The sequence below is a fragment of the Poromitra crassiceps genome (genome assembly GCF_964638095.1).
Source record: "Poromitra crassiceps genome assembly, chromosome: 18".
NCBI lineage: Eukaryota > Metazoa > Chordata > Actinopteri > Beryciformes > Melamphaidae > Poromitra > Poromitra crassiceps.
The window spans coordinates 17,994,076-18,012,512 of record NC_139636.1 but is presented as its reverse complement, the minus strand read 5'-3'; the positions used below and the strand labels follow the sequence as shown (position 1 = coordinate 18,012,512).

The 18,437-nt window shown below is 44.3% G+C and overlaps 1 protein-coding gene across 2 annotated transcripts; it reads right to left on the bottom strand.

Annotated features, from left to right (window-relative positions):
• Positions 1-126: 126 nt before the first annotated feature.
• LOC310793282 (acyl-coenzyme A thioesterase 1-like) lies at positions 127-17,470 on the bottom strand. 2 transcript variants are annotated; one of them, XM_083655073.1, is made up of 11 exons: positions 17,353-17,470; positions 16,308-16,504; positions 14,738-14,837; positions 13,913-14,103; positions 11,260-11,420; positions 8,456-8,575; positions 7,220-7,302; positions 5,658-5,751; positions 4,407-4,487; positions 1,283-1,424; positions 127-374 (listed from the first exon to the last, which is right to left on the bottom strand). In XM_083655073.1, exons 2-11 carry the CDS (start codon positions 16,501-16,503, stop codon positions 238-240), a joined length of 1,305 nt encoding a protein of 434 aa, XP_083511199.1. In that variant the 5' UTR covers position 16,504; positions 17,353-17,470; the 3' UTR covers positions 127-237. The 2 variants fall into 2 exon arrangements, with proteins under 2 accessions (XP_083511199.1, XP_083511200.1); XM_083655074.1 differs by lacking the exon at positions 127-374 and having other exon boundaries at positions 1,354-1,487.
• Positions 17,471-18,437: the final 967 nt, after the last annotated feature.

Genomic DNA, 18,437 nt, shown 5'->3' with positions numbered 1-18,437 from the left:
TCTCCCACCCCATCCCATGACCCAGCGTCTCAGCATGTGTGTGTGTGTGTGTGTGTGTGTGTGTGTGTGTGTGTGTGTGCTGGGCCAAAACTGTCATCATTGTATAAAACACTTGTGATTGGCCCCGGCTGTTTTCAGGCCGGGTGGAAATCTGTTGGAATAGGAGGGGGGCCAGACACATCTGCCAGAGCAAATACAACATGAGCTGGCAGATTGGTGGGGTTCCCAGGCTAGTGGTTAGTGAAGCAGCGGTGAGGCTGTGGTGGACTCGGGGGCACGGTACAGATTCTCCACCAGGAAGTCCAGCGTCTTCCTCCAGGCGTCTTCCTGAGCGTGGCTGTGAGCCAACGTCTGTCCGCCCCACAGCACCACCACTGCAACAGACACACACACAACACCAAGACATGTGGACTGTATAATACCCAGTGGTGGAAATGGGCAGGTTTTATTCTGGGAACCCTACTTACGCAGGATGGAGGTTCCCGGACGCGAAGCGGATAAGATATTATTTCTGAATGCTTGACTGTTTTTTAAATAGATTTTACTCATTATACCATTACAGCTATGTAAAAATCTCTTACAAAAGTTATTCATGACAGACTTGATGACACATTGATATTGACGCTGCTTATTCAGCTTCCAAATACATGTTCTCCTACTATTCTCTGCTCCATTCATACTGCCCCCTCTCCACTGCTCTGCTCCTCACTGCATTGCAAGACATTTTTAAGGAGAACCTGAGAAATGCCATTCCCCCTCTTGTTATCACCTTTCTTTTTGTTAACTCCACTTCACATTTGAACACATTTGAACAATTCCCCCACTTCCTCTTGTTCAGTGAGAGAAGTGTAGCCCAGTTGGCAGCCATGGTTGGACCATCCTGATAAGAACGTGATCTCGCAATCGTATCTATCACTTCACTTCCAGCCTCCCACACCATTTTGTCCATCAGCATCACCAAATCCACTCGTGAGACCGGCGAAAACCCGTTGAGAAACTCTGCTGGTGTATACCCGTGTTCTTGTTGAATTGTTGCTATTGGGTCTATTTCTGCAATAACTGCAGTTATGGCTCTGTTTACTCTACTAACATGAACGTTACCGCTCGTTGCTATGGGACTTGGGAGACGAGACGCCACTAGTTTTTTGCCAGCTGTGGCCGATTGGCTGAGTAGCATCACGTGCGATGATTTACAACGCATGCAATTGGTATGTGAGTTACCTGAGCCGGGGAGCTACAATAGCACCGTAAAGTCTAGGAAAGCTGCACACATTGTACACACCTTTTTTCCCCGTGCCACCCGGAATGAAGTTGCTGGCCCGGATGTGTGGGCCATAGGGCGGCTCGATGAGGTGGCCGGCGTTGGGGTAGGACAGCACGGTGAGCAGGTGGCTGTTCCCCGAGCGCTCCATCATCACCTTCATCTGGAACACGTTTCAGACACACACAGCTCCATACTCCACATATCACCAGCTTTTCATTTGTATCTGTAGGTTTTATTGCCATTATTGTTGTATGCTCCACTCGGGCACAATGAGTTCCAAAAATGTTGTAAACATCTTTATCCTATATTCTTTACGATTTTAAAACATCTTTATCCTTTTTTTAAATATCTTCTAGTTTATCGAGTATAAATGTTGCGTTCTCTACATGTTCAACCCATCGACATATAAAAGATGGACTGAGACTGCAGCATGTCAGATCGCCGCCCTGGCGGCGGGTACCGGTATAGGTCACAAGGCCCGCCTCCGCCATGTTTGTGGATGGGGAAGTGACACAAACGAAACAATCCATGTACACGTCAAATATTTTTTTTCCAAAGGTGGTTTCTATCATTTTAGATACCGTAAATTCCGGACTATAAGACGCACCGGTCTATAAGCCGCGGGACCAAAATTGACTATTTTTTTCTTCTATAAGCCGCACCGGTCTATAAGCCGCGGGTGTTTTGATGTTTAATTACCATATGAAAGGGTTCGTGCACAGAGAGGAATGTCGGGAAAGAGATGGCTGTTTGGGGAAGCTCCCATTTATTAACATTTCAACAAAACAAAACAAAAGTCAGGTCACTAATCCCCAGACAAAATCACACAACAATAGGCTATATGTGCAGCAAACCTGTAACCAGAGAAGTCAAGTCACTAATCCTCGTCTTCCTCTTCTTCCTGCGTACTGAAACCACCAAAGTCCTCATCTTCAGTGTCGGAAACGAACAGGTTCAGGGTGGCTTCGTCAACCACTCTCCTCTCTCCTTCATTGTCACTCAAAACCAACGAACTCCTCTTCGTCACTGTCGGCATCGAACAGCCTCTGAAGCCTCTGACGGCCCTCAGCGCCAGCTGTGGCGGCGTCATCCTCTTCATCCCGCAGCAGTCCAGCGTTTTGGAACCCGTTGGTGATTGTGGATGTTTTCACACTCCTATAATATTCCGTGCTGAGACAGTTCCTCCTGCTGCACCGTCCAACGCCTCACCATTGACTCATCGATGCCCAGGTTACGCGCGGCTGCTCTGTTTCCCTCTTTTAATGCGAGATTGACTGCTTTCAACTTGAAAGCTGCGTCGTGTGAATTTCTGCGTACCTTCCCCATGGTAAGTGAGAGTGTTGCTTCTACTGCTCGTCTTGTTGTGAATATTCCTTGATCTTCCTTTGTGTGAATTCGCCGAAGTTTGTGATTTTCTCCTGGTAGTCGGGGGAGGGAGTTGATGGCCGAGTGGCCGTTTGCTTACCGTAATTACCATATGTAAGTGGTCACGCACAGAGGGGATTGTCGGGAAAGAGATGGCTGTTTGAGGAAGCTCCCATTTACCGTATTACCGTAACATTTCAACAAAACAACATAACACAACACCACCGTTGTTTATTTTTACAGTGCACACAGTGTCCGCGGTGTGGTGAAAAGAGGGCAAGAGAGGAAATTAAAACAGAAGTGGATTTATAGTTAGAAAGAGTGCTAAAAAAGAGAGATTTTATTTGTTTTTTTTTTTTTTTTCTGAAAAAATCCATAGATAAGACGCACCGTTATATAAGCCGCAGGGGCCAAAAAACGGGAAAAAAGCCGCGGCTTATAGTCCGGAATTTACGGTAGTTCTCATCACACTAATTCCTAGTGTCCATGTGGTCATTTTTCTGATCAGTTTGTTTTTAAGTAGTTATTTGATGATATAAAAAGGGATGATTGACAGCTGTGGCAGCCACTCTCAAGCAGTCACTGGCTGGTCCCCTCATGCTGCGTTGAGGTGCTCCGCGGATATACTGTATCATATTTACCCATAGGACCAGTGGTTGATAGGACCAGACACTGCTTAATGTGTGATCATGGGACCTCAATAAATAGGACATGGTTTTGAGAAAGGTGCACAAGGATGAAGTAATGTTGGTTGTGGACTGAAGTGGTAAGTTCAGAAAATATGTGTTTTATTACTCCCGCTAACGTTATCGGTTTTAACGGGTGCATGTTGAATGAACAGGTGGTTAGCTTCAAGCTAGCTGCCTGTTCATTACATTCAACAACAAGCGCTACTAGCCTTTAAAGGTCGGAACTTGAGAATGACTGAGTTGGGACTGGAGCGAAGTTGACCTGGTCACCCCCCTGATCTCTATTGTGTCAGAGCAGTTGACTTGATCACCCATCTGGTCTCTAATGTGTCAGAGCAGTTGACTTGGTCACCCCTCTGGTCTCTATTGTGTCAGAGCAGTTGACCTGGTCACCCCTCTGGTCTCTAATGTGTCAGAGAAGTTGACTTGGTCACCCCTCTGGTCTCTAATGTGTCAGAGCAGTTGACTTGGTCACCCCTCTGGTCTCTATTGTGTCAGAACAGTTGACCTGGTCACCCCTCTGGTCTCTAATGTGTCAGAGAAGTTGACTTGGTCACCCCTCTGGTCTCTAATGTGTCAGAGCAGTTGACTTGGTCACCCCTCTGGTCTCTAATGTGTCAGAGCAGTTGACTTGGTCACCCCTCTGGTCTCTAGTGTGTCAGAGCAGTTGACTTGGTCACCCCTCTGGTCTCTATTGTGTCAGAGCAGTTGACTTGGCCACCCCTCTGGTCTCTAATGTGTCAGAGCAGTTGACTTGGTCACCCCTCTGGTCTCTAATGTGTCAGAGAAGTTGACTTGGTCACCCCTCTGGTCTCTAATGTGTCAGAGCAGTTGACTTGGTCACCCCTCTGGTCTCTATTGTGTCAGAGCAGTTGACTTGGCCACCCCTCTGGTCTCTAATGTGTCAGAGCAGTTGACTTGGTCACCCCTCTGGTCTCTAGTGTGTCAGAGCAGTTGACTTGGTCACCCCTCTTGTCTCTAAGTGCCAGAGAAGGAAGTTGACTTGGTCACTGCTCTGGTCTCTAGGTGGTCAGAGCAGTTGACTTGGTCACCCATCTGGTCTCTGTGTGTCAGAGCAGGAAACTCACGTCCTCTGCAGATTCGGAGGCTGGCCAGTTCTGATCATCCTCACCAACGATCAGTAAGAGGGGACACTGCAGCCTGCCAACCTGCATGGAACACACACACACACACACACACACACACACTTGACCTCCATGCCAAATTTCAGTCTCCTAGGGGCGAAAACTGTGCCCACTAAAGGTGGGTGGTGAACTTCTTTTTTTGGCTTGTTTTTTTTAGCGGGGGCTTCCTATCTGGAGGAAGCCCCACGGGAGCACATGCAAACTCCGCACAGAAAGGACCTTTTGACGAACCCACCTGGGCAGTAGGGACTGAGGAGATGGGGATGGGGACACACCCTCAGCACTCACAGCATCCCAGGGGGGAATCGAACCCAGGAGCTTCTTGCTGTGAGGCGACAGCGCTACCACTGCGCCACCGTGCCCCCGGTGAACTTTTGTGGACCAAACAACCGGCTGACCGACAGACAGACAGAGTGACTTAGAGGTGCAGGTTGCAGCAAAAAAAAGTCAGCGATGCAGGTTTAGTACACTAGGCCAGTGGTTCTCAAACTTTTTCACGTCAAGGACCCCTAATCTGATACAAAATTAGACGACGGACCCCCATCTGATAAGATTTTGTCCCAGGGTCCCCCATCTGATAAGCTGTTTTGCTTTTAGATGTTTTATTACAGAAAGTGTATGAAACCCATGACCAAAACAGTCATACATTCTGTCATGTGTTACATATGGATGGAATTACAGTGAAAATAAATTATTCTCATTGTTGCTGGTGACCCCCTCAAGGACCCCTGGGGGTCGCCGGACCCCACTTTGAGAACTCAATACACCACTGAACTTAGCCACTGAGCTTCAAGTACAATTCACACTGACTCCAATGGTGCAAACCAAGCAAGCTAATCGGCCAATCTGTGTGTGTTGACGAGCCGCCCCCCTTCTCCGGCTTTGACCTGCTCTCTCTCTCCATTCACTCTCGACCTCACCCAACCACCGAACCATGCTCTCTCTCTGTCTTGCTCGCTTCTGGAGCCGGGGGAGGGGCCTAGACTACATCCTCTCATCCTACACACGGACGGACGGACAGACGGATGGACACAGCGGCTGCTCCGCTTAAAAACATGGCACAGTTCTCTCCCTCATTCACGGCAGCTATAAATCTCAGTGTGATCAGACAGAAATCAACGCTCCTGTTCGACTTCCAAAAACATCAGGCAGTACAAGACAGGAGCAGAAGAACGATGGCCCAGTTTGACTCACGTCCACCTTCTTGGCGGGATCGGTGGGGATGGGCAGCAGCAGGTCGTGCCAGATGATTCGGTTCTCCTCGTCGTAACGCGTCTTCTTCACGTTCCTGCTCGGACACAAACACACAAATCCTACTGCTCTCAGTACAAACTGTATAAATTAGTTTTTCCACACCATTCCTGTGTTTTCCTTCCTGGCATTTTATATTGTCAGGCTGCTAAGAGGCAGCCTTGAGGCACTATTATACTCTAAGTTAAAGACGGAGACGGACAGAGCCTTCTGTCCGTACTCTGCATTCATTTTGTGCGTATTTCTGTCTGTCCTCTGAAAGCTTACGGATTCACATGAAACGGAGCAGAACCACACACACACTCACACATTTGACTCTCTATTGCCCACTAGTGGATGTATTGCTTAACATGATACCAATGTGAAAGACGCATGGAACTATGAGACGATTACCGGTTACACTGTTTGAAACGGACACATTTATTTTCGTATGAAAATTTTGTATACCGTAATTGGGCCTTTATTCGTCACTTAGGCTGCTACACATCAGAACTCACATTGCAGGAGCCAGGCCCATATTAGACTATTTATTTCCTTCTCTAGCAGATAGAAACATGAAAGAGGGCACTTGGTAGAGTGCATACCTCTGCTGACTTTTCATCGTCTGCGGCCAGACGAAGCTATTTGAATGAATAAGAACAGGAAGTAATGTCAAAGTTACAGCACCCCCTCAGCCTAGGAGGATTCATTTCACCACAATTCTGAATCCGCTTGGAAGTTCGGCGCCTTTTTATGATTGACCATGCCCACTGCCACACACCCTTTTGGCGTGGAAAGTAAATCAGTTCATGACCAACTTTTCTACAGTTTTGTGCAAATCCGTTAATAACTTTTTGAGATATCGAACAGTGCTGCAGTAGAATAATGAGTGGAACAAGCTATTAGCTTTGGTTCTTATCTATTGAAGTTCTTTGGTGCAAATGATGATGTGTGTTAATACAGCACACGCACAGGAACACTGACCGGAGGGGGGCTTTAAACCTTTGGCTTTCATTGTAAATTTCATTGTAAAAGTACAATGGCAATGTAAAAAATAAAGTAGCATTGTGGCAGTGTAATAGAGTACTGCAGGAATGATGCATTTTTGTAGGCCAACCCAGAAGTCATGCACTTCCTGGTTCCCTCGTCGGGATGTCAATAGAATTTTTGTATGGGGATTTGGGTTAAATGCCTGAAATAACTTCTGTGGTTAACAAGTTTGTGAAACGATGAACTTTGTGTTCAGCAAGATAATCTTCACAAATAAGGACCACTTTTATGATTTCTGAAGCGTTTCTTTAAAAAAATCACATTTACACTTCAAAAATCATAAAGGTAGTCATTTGTGAAGATTATCTTGCTGAACACGAAGTTTGCCGTTTCATAAACCTTTGTTATTTCAAGCATTTAACCAAAATCTCCATACAAAATCCCATTGACTTTGATTCCTGCGCTACTCTATTAAAGTGAAATTAGAAAGCCATAAAGTTGGAATAGTATTATGTGTATGTGTATGTGTGACATACTCAGCGTATTCAGCGAAGATATCTGCCAGAGTTCCCCCAACCGGTTGGACGTGACTCCCATTCACACACACCACACACCTGAGCTGCAACACACACACACTTTATTGACTTTATTGGTCACATTATAAACATAATATGAACATAAAATAACACAAAAGTATGAGAAGCAATATATATATAAAAAAGCAACATTCCTAATTAAAGGTGCAAGCAGCCTCAACAGGAATTCACAGTGCACGATCAAGCCTCTCAAAATGACTCAGGAACGGTGCAAAATGCGTCCACAAGAAATCGGGAGTGAAGGTGAGTCACCGTTTATGAGTAGCTGCCGTTAATGTGTGATTTTGGACACCGTGATGGCTCAGTCAACCAGGATCTACAATGCTAAAAAAACACAACGTTCACCATGTTACGTTTGTGCCACAGATACGCTGAATCAACATTTGTGAACCAAAAATACATTGCATATATCAACATTTCTAGATACGTTGTAGCCTGGAGAGAGCACTAGCGGCCATGTAAATAGCGACTGGTGGCCAGTAAGGGCGTTGTGGTCGGGGTGGTGGAGTGTGTAAACATTTGTCTTGGACACTGGCGAGTGGAGTTCACATCCCAGTGTTTCCAAAGTCTACATTTAACGCTTTTGTTATTTAACCCAAACCATAACCCTGAGAGAGAGAGAGAGAGAGAGAGAGAGAGAGAGAGAGAGAGGTATTACAAGGTAAAACACAATTTCCAAATGGTCACAGTGAAAAATGTATTATCATATTTTTACTTTGTGAGTGAATTCATATTTTCTCAATAATTAGGCCTACTGTATATCTTCTTGCCTAATGCAGACCTATCTGTCATTCTGTCACGTACGCTAGCTTTCCCAATACTGCCAGCTCTTAGCCATACAAACGTATTCGATCCGGTCAGAGCCTTCAGAAGGTTGAGGCCCCCACAATATGCTAACCATAACCCAGGTTTATTTGCGTAACATTTTGAAATTAATGTTGGAAACGCGACGACGTTATCAAATTAACCGACATTTTCAAATTTACATTGGAAACGATCCTGTGGTTGGAGGACTGGTTGAAATTTAGAATTTTTGGTTCACAAACTTTGAGATTCAACGTATCTGTGATACGCAGAAACGTATCAGGCCAACGTTTTACTCTGGTGTCTGGGTTGCAAAGTAAAGACAGAAACGCAGCTTTGTTCAGCTGACCGAGTTGACAGATATTTCCAAACCTTGATGGTGGGAGAGTACACTGCTGTTTTCAGAGCCACCGACGCGCCGAAGGAGAGTCCCATCATGGCGATCCGGTCAGCGCTGACCTGAGGCTGCTGCTGCAGCACGGACACCGCAGCCTGCAGCCGTTTACAACACAAACTGAGTGACAGAGCTTCAGAAACGAGATTTAACATCATACAACACAAAAACTGACTGACAGAGCTTCAGAAACATTGTCAAACATCATACAACACAAAAACTGACTGACAGTTTGGTGTCGGGAATGGGTCAGGGGGGGCTTCTTTCCCCCACCCTCTTCAATCTTTATATGAATGATCTCTCTGTACAGCTCAGCAGCTGCCGAACGAGCTATGTGATTGGGAATACCACTGTAAATCACTTTATGTATGCCGATGATTTGGTCATCCTGTCTCCGAGTAGTAGCCTACTGGTTTCCAACAGTTGCTGAATATCTGTTCTGACTATGGAGGTCGTTTTGATGTGAAATACAATGCTAAAAAGAGTGTCACTATGATCTGCAGAACAAGAGGCGATACGGTTCTTTCCTTTCCTTCTTTTTATCTGTCTGGGCAGGTGCTGGCAGTTTGCTGTAGAACCTGTTCCCTGTTGAGAAACCTGATGTATAAATTTATCTGTCGTCTGAATGTGTCTCAGAATATGATAATTATGTTGCTGTCTCAGCCTAATCTCAATGACACTAGATACCTGTCTTCATTTGGAAACATTTGTAGCCTACGTGTCTTATTGTAGTATTGTTGAGTTGCTAGTGTTCTTATTGTGTGTTTTTATTGGACCTTGTGTCTGTCAATAAAGTGATGATGATGATGATGATGATGATGACAGAGCTTCAGAAACAAGATCTAACATCATACAACACAAAAACTGACTGACAGAGCTTCAGAAACAACATCTAACATCATCAACCCGTTCTCACTCCCAACTCGTCAATTAGCTATTAACTATTAGAACGCTTGGACCAAAACTTAAAACAATTGCAGATAATGCGGATTAAAAAAAATTACGTTTCGTTAAGTTTCCGAGTGAAATGTTCTATGGTCTCTCGTGATTCCAAATATAGCTGAATCGCTTGGTTTGACCAAGTAAAACTACTTTTATAAGCATTTTATTAAATGTAGATGTAAACATGATTAGCGGATGAAATCGTTTGGTGCATATAGACCAGAACTGCGCCGCCTCTTCAAGTGTCCAGCGTCAAGGCCGCGCCTCTTTTTAGGGGAAACCCACCATAGTAAAAGATGGTACAAGAAGCCGAAACCACTTCAAACAAACTATTTAAAATGGTTTAATTTGATAGAGATATGCCGAAGAGTTGCTGTGTTGTTATAGTTTCGCAAAAAAAAAAAAAAAAAAAAAAAAAAAGTCTGCGATAGATATGTTTTAATAGAGTAGGGGTGACATCGTCAATGTGGACGATGCATGTAACCTGGTGGAAACTGGATACAGCGTTCATATAAGGCAAGTACCTCGTGTCGATGTATCTTGCGCATTCTATGGCCGGCCGAGTTGAAATATATTGTCATGTCATGGTGTCTTTGGGTCATTTATAAACTAAATTAATTCTGTTATTTTTCTATTTCTTTGGTACTGCTATTTTACATTGAAGTCAACGCAAGTGGCTTGTGTTGTCCCCTAAAAAGGGGCACGGCCTTCATGTTTTGCAAATTACCCGGATGTGCTGGTCTGGTCTATGTCTAAACCGGAAGTTGGCGTGGCTTCGGCTCTGCTCTGTGAGTGAGTCGCCAGAATGTAGGAAGGTTAAGGGTGGCAAGTGAGGTGAATGAACCTTTGAGGCAGTTTTATGGGCTTAATGACTCTAAACACACAGTCATGGAACAAACACACAGGTCAAAGTCATTTCAAATATCTGCAGGTTTAAGTTCAAGACCTTTTAATTCCAGATAAAAACTCAAATAAACCAGAATTTAAATTACACATATACAATATGCTGCATATATTTATTTTACAAGTAGTTTTACCATACATATTTTCATTCATTCTATTTGCCTCAGTATGTTCAGTATGGTATTTTACTATTTAACATGTTCTTAACATGGTTGCATTATGTTGAATAACCCACATTTGCTATTCGGTAGCACTTTAGATTAGTAATTCATTCATTCATTAATAAAGGCCCCACTATTTTATGCTATTTTTGAATGTTTAAAAATGTCTCGTGGGCCTTTAAAACAAGGTTATGCATTATATTGAGGGGAAAATTCAAATCCAGCCTCTGTGGGACTTCTCTATCCGCTCTGTCTCTCCCCTCGTTAACTACGCACTGTTTTGAAGATGATATGTTAGGATAAAACAATCTTTGGTGCAGTTGATTGTTTTCTGGACCCCCCCCCCCCCCCATTCTACACAGCTATGCTACAGACAACAAAGTTTTGTCTCCGTATTCAGTTTGCGGGGGCTGCGCTGTCATCGGGCAAATTAAATGAGTGTTACGTTATGATGTCACAAAATCACGGAAGTCAAAAGGCTCGTTTGGACGCACTTTCTCCTTACATGGCTGGTGTGGCTTTAGCTGGGGACCATGTGTTTTGAGACTTCCATGTTTATATAGCACGCCCTCCCCCAAGTCCTTTATAATCAAAGAAGCAAGGAAATTTGTTTTACACAAAATGGGACCTTTAATTAATTGATCCTTATTTGATATTTCTGTTTTATTTTTGCTGTATCATGTTACTGTTTGCTGCAACAACCTAACTTGGCCACAGGAACAATACATTTCATCTAAGGGGATATTTCATCAAATGGGATGTGGTCAGATGTTTACCTGCAGGTAGCGGTGTTCCTCCTCAGCGTCAGTGGCCTTGTGGCTCAGGTAGTCGAGGGCCAGGGAGGCAAAGCCACGGGAAGCCAGCAGCGCCGAGCGGTACTCCACCAACCCCCCTCCGCCCCCCCACAGGTCCAGCAGGCCGGGGAACGGCCCCGGACCTTCAGAGTCAAAACAACAAAATGGGATCATCACTTTTTGATCGCATAGAAACTCAACAATTGAGCCAAGATAGCCTGATATTGCTGAGATAAAGATGGGAGTGCTGCATTGGGTCAAGACATCAATATAAGTTAGCAGAGTAAAAATCAGGTGCTCTTCCAGGATGGGGCATATATAGAAACAAGATAAAAAAAGAGAGGTAGCTGTCCAATATGGTTGCAGGGAGTTCCTCAGGTGTTGAAGGCAGCAAAAAGGGAAGACATCCACTCAGAGTGCCTCGGATGATATTGCTGTTTGACATACTCCAGACCACACCAAATACATAAGAAAAGGTCTGTCTGAAGGCATTTATTTGACATTGACTCTGGGAAAGTGGGAACTACTGTATCTCTGAACTACCTTGAACCAAATCCCATACATTTAGGCTATTCTATGTGATCCCCTTTTGATAACTAATAACTAATGTAATATTTTTTTCACTTCCATTCACTCAACTATTGGAGTTCCAACAACAAGCCCAGACACAGGAAAAGAAAAGCAAGAAAATGCATACATATATCGACATTCAAATATTACGACGTGGTGCTACCAGTTGCGTAAGGTGCTTATGTGTTTGTAAGCGATGTTGTGCATGGGAACCCATGCAAGAGGTCCATGAGAAATCAGCTGGGCGAGTCACTTGTCGCTTTTAACCTCGTCAAAATAGGCCAGAAACAAGTCCCAGATAGTTGAGAATATTTTAAGTGAATTGGTCATCAGGAACCTGAGTCTCTCCGTGCATAAAACTGAGATCATGTCCATCAAGCACAGCTGAAACAAGTTGGAGAAGGGGACTTCCATTCCTTCAGAATGAGTTTCTTGGCGACAGTCGTCCCGTGTCAGAGACAATTGCACAGCCATAGGGAGGAGCAGAGAGGATTCCAAGCAGCCGAAGACGGCGAGTTCCGCCTTCGGCTGAAGGGTTATTTTGTAGGCCCCAATCAAATATTTTGGCCCAGAACCCAGATAGTGAAGGGCAAAACCAAAAAGCCTGGGACAGTGTACCCTCTCACAGATTATTCTTGTTAACTACATCGGGCACCGCTTGGACTGTAACTTCATATTTAATGCCTACTTAACACTCCTCCTATTCGCATGTATATCTTGGACTGCACATGCAATGTGGAGATTTAGGGCTCTATTCTCCCACAGGCCATCGGCGCTATTACGGGCCTTAACCGCAAAAAAACGTGCCTTGCGCCTGTTTCGGCAAGATAGCAATAGGCTTTAGGCTGCCAAATGCGCTTTAGGCCGAATGGGCGTGGCGCAGTCCCAAAGTGGGCGTGTCGGCGCTAAATACCAGCCTAGTGATATCTTGGGAGCTGGCGTACATTTAGCGCTTTGCGCTTTTGAAAAGCAGGCCTATTCTTTGCCTTCACTGCTTCTTCTCTGTCACCCTTCTCTCTCTCTCTCTCTCTGAGTTCCCAGCATGCATTGTGTTTCTTCATTTCGCTACTAAATAGCCACCAAATGAGCCAAAATAGATATAAAAGGTAGTTCTAAATTAATGTGTAATGGTAACACAGCCTGCCATTGTCAACATTTCAATATTGGACCAAATAAAACCTCGAAATGAAAACACCACCCTATGTGAAACATATATGTCCTCCTGGGCATATATATACCCCTTGTCGAGTTAACGTGATTTAGAGAAGTAACAGCGGAACGCGCTTCGGAACGCGCTTCTAATGGCATCTGCTATACTGTGATGTCCCTCAATAACTTGGCCCTATTTCACATTTAGTTTTACAATAAAAACACATTTATGCAATGAATTGACATAATGTAGGGTATATTTATGTGCATCATCCTTCCTGCAGCAGGCGAGAGAAAATGATATCTTTCTGGACAAACTTTCACCAATCTAATAGGCTATATTTTTCTAGCTGATGCATAGAACATTATTTTCACTTTGATCTTGCTATAGTGTAGCGTATTTACATGCTTGCAGTATTGAAACTGCAGTTAGATTGGTTTGAGAAGCATAATAATATGGAATAATAGCCTATAATGCAGACAGACAGGCTGGATGAAGGGAGGGGGGGGGGGCAGAGCGTTTGGCTTTCGTCTGGTTTTGCGGGATCACTGGAATTGGAGCTAAAAAGGCAAGCGTGCGATTCGTTTATTGCACTTATCCAATGAGCATGACGGTGCATAATTTTACGCCTAAAAGGCGTGGTTGTAATGCTTTGGGCTGCATCTAGCGCCAGCACGACGATATCAAGTGCGCCTTTCCACGCCCACTGCTTTGATCTGCGCCTGCCGCTCGGCCTAGAAACTGCGCCGATGCAACGATAGGGCCCTTAGGCTTTTAGATATTTTCCTATTTTCTTTTATCTCTGAATATTGATATGACCGCTACGCTGCATACTTACACTAAGACAAATTCCTTGTATGTAATCTTGCATATTGTGGCAATAAAAGTGATTCTGAGTCTCTCCCCTGGTCATACCTGGAGGCAGGAAGAGCGCCCCCGTGAGTCCACCCTCTGTAAGGACGACCCTGCGCACGCCGGGCGCCATGTACCAACGCTCCACCAGTACGCTGGCCAGGACTGCACGCTCCCCGAAACCCTCCGCCTGGTGACCCTGGTACACCGACACCTGTACCTCCATGGGAGTCTGGACATCCCGCTTCCTCAACCTAAGGATGGACAGATGGGATAAATTGCAATTCATTTTCTATGCAAGTGGCTGTGCAATGCATTCTGGTCAACCTGTTCCAGGGTATCCGCAGGGTCTTGCAAAGTATTAAAAGTTGATAAATCAATTTAGGGAAAATTAAGGCTCTTAAAAAGTATTAACAAGTCTTAGTCATCATTTGTTGAGGTATTACATTTACATGTAGCTATTGTGCTGATTGTGTTAAATGGGCATATGATATCGTCTCAGAACGATTGCACACCCGTGATTGGAATCGAAATCGTATCCTGGCAGACTTTGTGATATCAGCAAATATCATACTGTGTCGCTGTCTAAAGAATCTATATAATATCATATCGTGATGAAACTTGTTATTTACACGCCTATCGCTGATGTGACGAAAGTGGTGTTGAGGTCTTAAAATAATTTCAGAAGGTCTTAAAATGTATTGAATTTAACTTCAGGATTCCTGCATACCCTGCTGTTCTCACCCAACTCTCCTTTGACACCTTTGGTGCGGTGACTGAGATTGAAAACCGATAACGGTATTGATGGGTCTGGTTTGGTCTAGTCTTTGGTGCGGTGAAATTGAAAACTGATACGGCATTGATTGGTCTGGTTTGGTCTGGGCCTACCTGAGGCCCGGCCGGCTGCCTGGCACTGGTCTCAGGCTCCACAGTAAACCCATGGGTTCTACTCCATCGTACGTTCCTCCCACACTGAGATCCCTGCTTACTGTGAAGCACAAGGCCAAAACAACAAAACAATTGATTGAAAAATTAGTAAGAAAAGATCACATCTTGGATCTAATCATTTTTTTATTAAAAATTAGAAACATTCTCAGACTTATTTTCCATACTATACTATTAATGCAATTCCAACATTTCAAGATATATATCAATTTGTTTTTCAGACACCTCCTAAATATTTGTACAATTCCCAAACTTTTCAATTTCTCCATACCTCGGTAGGAAAGCTTGGGGATCATCCCTATGTTCCCTGATGAATTCCCCCTGGCCAAATTAGGCCCTATGTTCCCTCTGCACTATGTTCTCTCAGGGTTCGGGGTTGGGGTTAGGGCATTTCTTTTCCCAGGATGGCGAAGGCATGACCCGCCCTACTCTTCATCTGATTTGGTGAGGTTTAAGCATGGGGAGTGATGAGTGGTTAGGTTTAGGCATGGGGGTGTGAATAGAGAGCCCCAGGGATGACGTATTTTTGTAGTCGGAACGCGGAAGTCCCGGACTTCCAGGTTCTTCACTGTTTCTGCCTATGGAATTTTTGAATGGGTTTTTGGCGCGATGCTTCAAATAAGGTCTCTGGGCAACGCAAGCTTAATCAAACGCGAACCAGTGTTCAGCGGGATAATCTTCACACATGAGGACCACTTTCATGAGTTTTGAAGTGTAAATGCGAGCCCTAGAAGTAAAAAGCTCGTGCTAAGCTAATCCAGAACTACACACAGTGTCGCATAGGCTTCCACGTCACGTCACCGCACAACCTGGAGTGTTGTTGATGTGTGCGCTGCTGTGCACTGATTACCCCGGGCTGAACCAGGTGAGGGAAAGAGAATTTCCGTGTTGTCCTTTGAAGTGATGACGTTATTGACGTATAATATCCCCGTCGACTCAAGAGTGTAGTCTCATTTAGCCGTTTGCTAGCTAGCCGCCCTTTTAACGGCACGTAAAAGCTTAAACACTCATAAAAGTGGTCCTCATGTGTGAAGATTATCCCGCTGAACACTGGTTCGCACCAGCATCGCGCCAAAAACCCATTAAAAAATCCCATAGGCGAAAATAGTGAAGAACCCGGAAGTGTTAGCATCAATGTTTTCCAGACTCATTCCTGCGGCTCTCTATTGGTTAATGTTTAGGTATGAGGAGTGATGATTGGTTAAGGTTGGGGTAAAACATCAGGGTATCAATCGCAGGCAGAGTAGGGCAGATCTTCGCCATCCTGGGAAAATAAATATTGGGTTAGGTACTGATGAACATACGACTGAGGAGACACAGAGATCATTTATACCTGTCACTAAGATGCGTTTTATCTGATCAGATTGCAATCGGATAGTGCTTGACCACATTAGCCTGATTTAATTTACACCTGGCAATCTGATCACCCAAAACGGGTGTCCTCTCAATCCGCATACAGTTGCTGTATGTGGATTGAGAGAACACATTGCATTGGCGCTCCCAGAGCTCGTACCATCCACAGCCCCGGCGTGGTCGCTGACATAGTGAGCAAAGGCCTCCCAGTGGTCTCCGTCCTCAGAGTGCAGCAGGGCGTGGAGGGTCAGGCGCTGGCCGGGCACCGCGTTCTGCAGCACCACGACTAGCGGTTCGTCCACCAGCCCTCTGCACGGCCGCACCGACAGCAGCACACAGCATGCTCTGCCCGTCATCCTGTCAGCACAGACAGCATTAGTTAGTTATGTCACTGGTTCCCAAACTGGGGGCACAGAGGAACTACGGGGGGGTCGGGGGGAGGGTTGGGTGCCAACCAGTGTTGGGCAAGTTACTTTCAAAATGTAATATACTACATATTACTACTAGTTACTTTAATTTAAATGTAATACATTACTTTACAATATTACTTTCTGTGTAGAGTAACTCGTTACTTATTACACTACTTTTGCATTACTTTTACCAAAACTACAGCAGCAGCAGAATGACATCGCCGCCCCAGAACCATTCAGAAAAATTATTTCAACCGTCTTGAAGTCAGTGTAAACAATCCAAAATTCTAAATGTTATCCATTTCCTTTGTTATTGTCATCTATAGCCTAGTGGTTATTTGCATAAAAACAGTTTGATTAGGAAATGATTGTATCTTTTTTAAATATGTGCTTTGATTTAATCAAATGTAACTCAATTTGTAACTTGAGTTACTTGACAAAGTAAGTGGTATAATATTACTGAAATCCTATAAGTAATAAGTTATATTACTGAGTTACTGCTAAAAGTATTATATTAGCCTACATGTAATATGTTACTTTTGTAATGAGTTACCCCCAACACTGGTGCCACTGCCAACACCCCAGATTCGTGAGATGTTTAGCCCTTTTTCCTGCTGTGCTCCCGATTTGTAATTTCTCCCCTTACTGTCTTTCGGTTTCAAATGAAACTAGATGACCTAAAGCAAATTCTGCTGTGCAATATGTGTTTGTCCCGCCGCACTCTCCGTCAGTGAGGGGCAAAGGTAGTAACATGACACAAACATGCCTGTTAGACATTACATGCAAAGTACTCACCCTGCTGCTGTGAACTCAGACGTCAAAGTTCAATATCTCACTCTCTGTCTTTCACTGTTTATCTCTATCTCTCTCACTATCTTTCTCCCTCACACAGCCTCTGAACTTTGAGGCAAAGGTTCAAGGCTGTCCCACTGTAAAATATATATCTCTCTCTCTGTCTGTCTGTCTGTCTGTCTGTCTGTCTGTCTGTCTGTCTCTCTCTCTGAAGTTTTTGATCCGAGTCTGCAGACTTTGCTTGAGGAAATTACCCACAGTTCATAGCCTTTTTGACGTTACTTGTATTATGTGTTAAGAGATGTGAACAGCAGAGGGCGTTGTCAGCTCAGTTGATAATGCGTTACACATCACACACAGACACACACGCTAGCTTGTGTGTGTGGAGCCAACTGGGGCAGGAGAACATTACCGTGTGTGTGCATGCACGTGCGTGTCTGTGTTAAATTGTCCCTCTGAGTTTAAGACAATAGGTTGTTTGTAATTGTCACAATGTCTATGACATCATCAGTGGGTGTGACATAATCAGTGACATCACTGATTATGTCACAATTTGTATGCATAAGTCACATCAGTTCACTGGACATTGTCATTGTGACATCATTAGTCAGCAGTTAGTTACTCCTCTACACCTGTCTTCTGCAGAGGTGTAAAGTAACAAAGGATTTTGAGGATTTGTAGGCTACTTAGTATTTTCAATGCTATACATTTACCCTTGCTCGAGTAATTTCAATACTAGATATTACTTCACTACTTTTAAAGGTGCATTCTGTTACTGAGTCAATTTAGATTTTTGCTTTGAACACCGCACTATGAAAACAAACAGCACAATAGCATTGGGAACTCCCCTTAAGCAGTCAATCAGTTCCGCATTTAGAGCGCCAAAACTGGTGGCTCGTTAGTGCAGTGGCCAATGAAAGACTTGCTCAAGACTTGCCAGTTGTATTAGATAGGTGTGTCAAGGGGCATCTGGGTAGTGTAGTAATGAGTAGTGTGAGTAGTGTAACAGATTACAATTTCCAAAACAGTAATAATATTACAGTTACTAATCGAAGTAACTTCAAGTTACGTTATTACTATCTCCAGTG

What these genes read in the sequence shown, in the direction of transcription:
- LOC310793282 (XM_083655073.1), bottom strand. Translation starts at nt 16,503, where the DNA reads ATGACGGGCAGAGCATGCTGTGTGCTGCTGTCGGTGCGGCCGTGCAGA. An exon ending in AGGAACACCGCTACCTGCAG is followed by an intron (nt 8,576 to 11,259) that starts GTAAACATCTGA and finishes AAACGGCTGCAG; the next exon opens with GCTGCGGTGTCCGTGCTGCA. An exon ending in ATCCCGCCAAGAAGGTGGAC is followed by an intron (nt 4,488 to 5,657) that starts GTGAGTCAAACT and finishes TGTTCCATGCAG; the next exon opens with GTTGGCAGGCTGCAGTGTCC.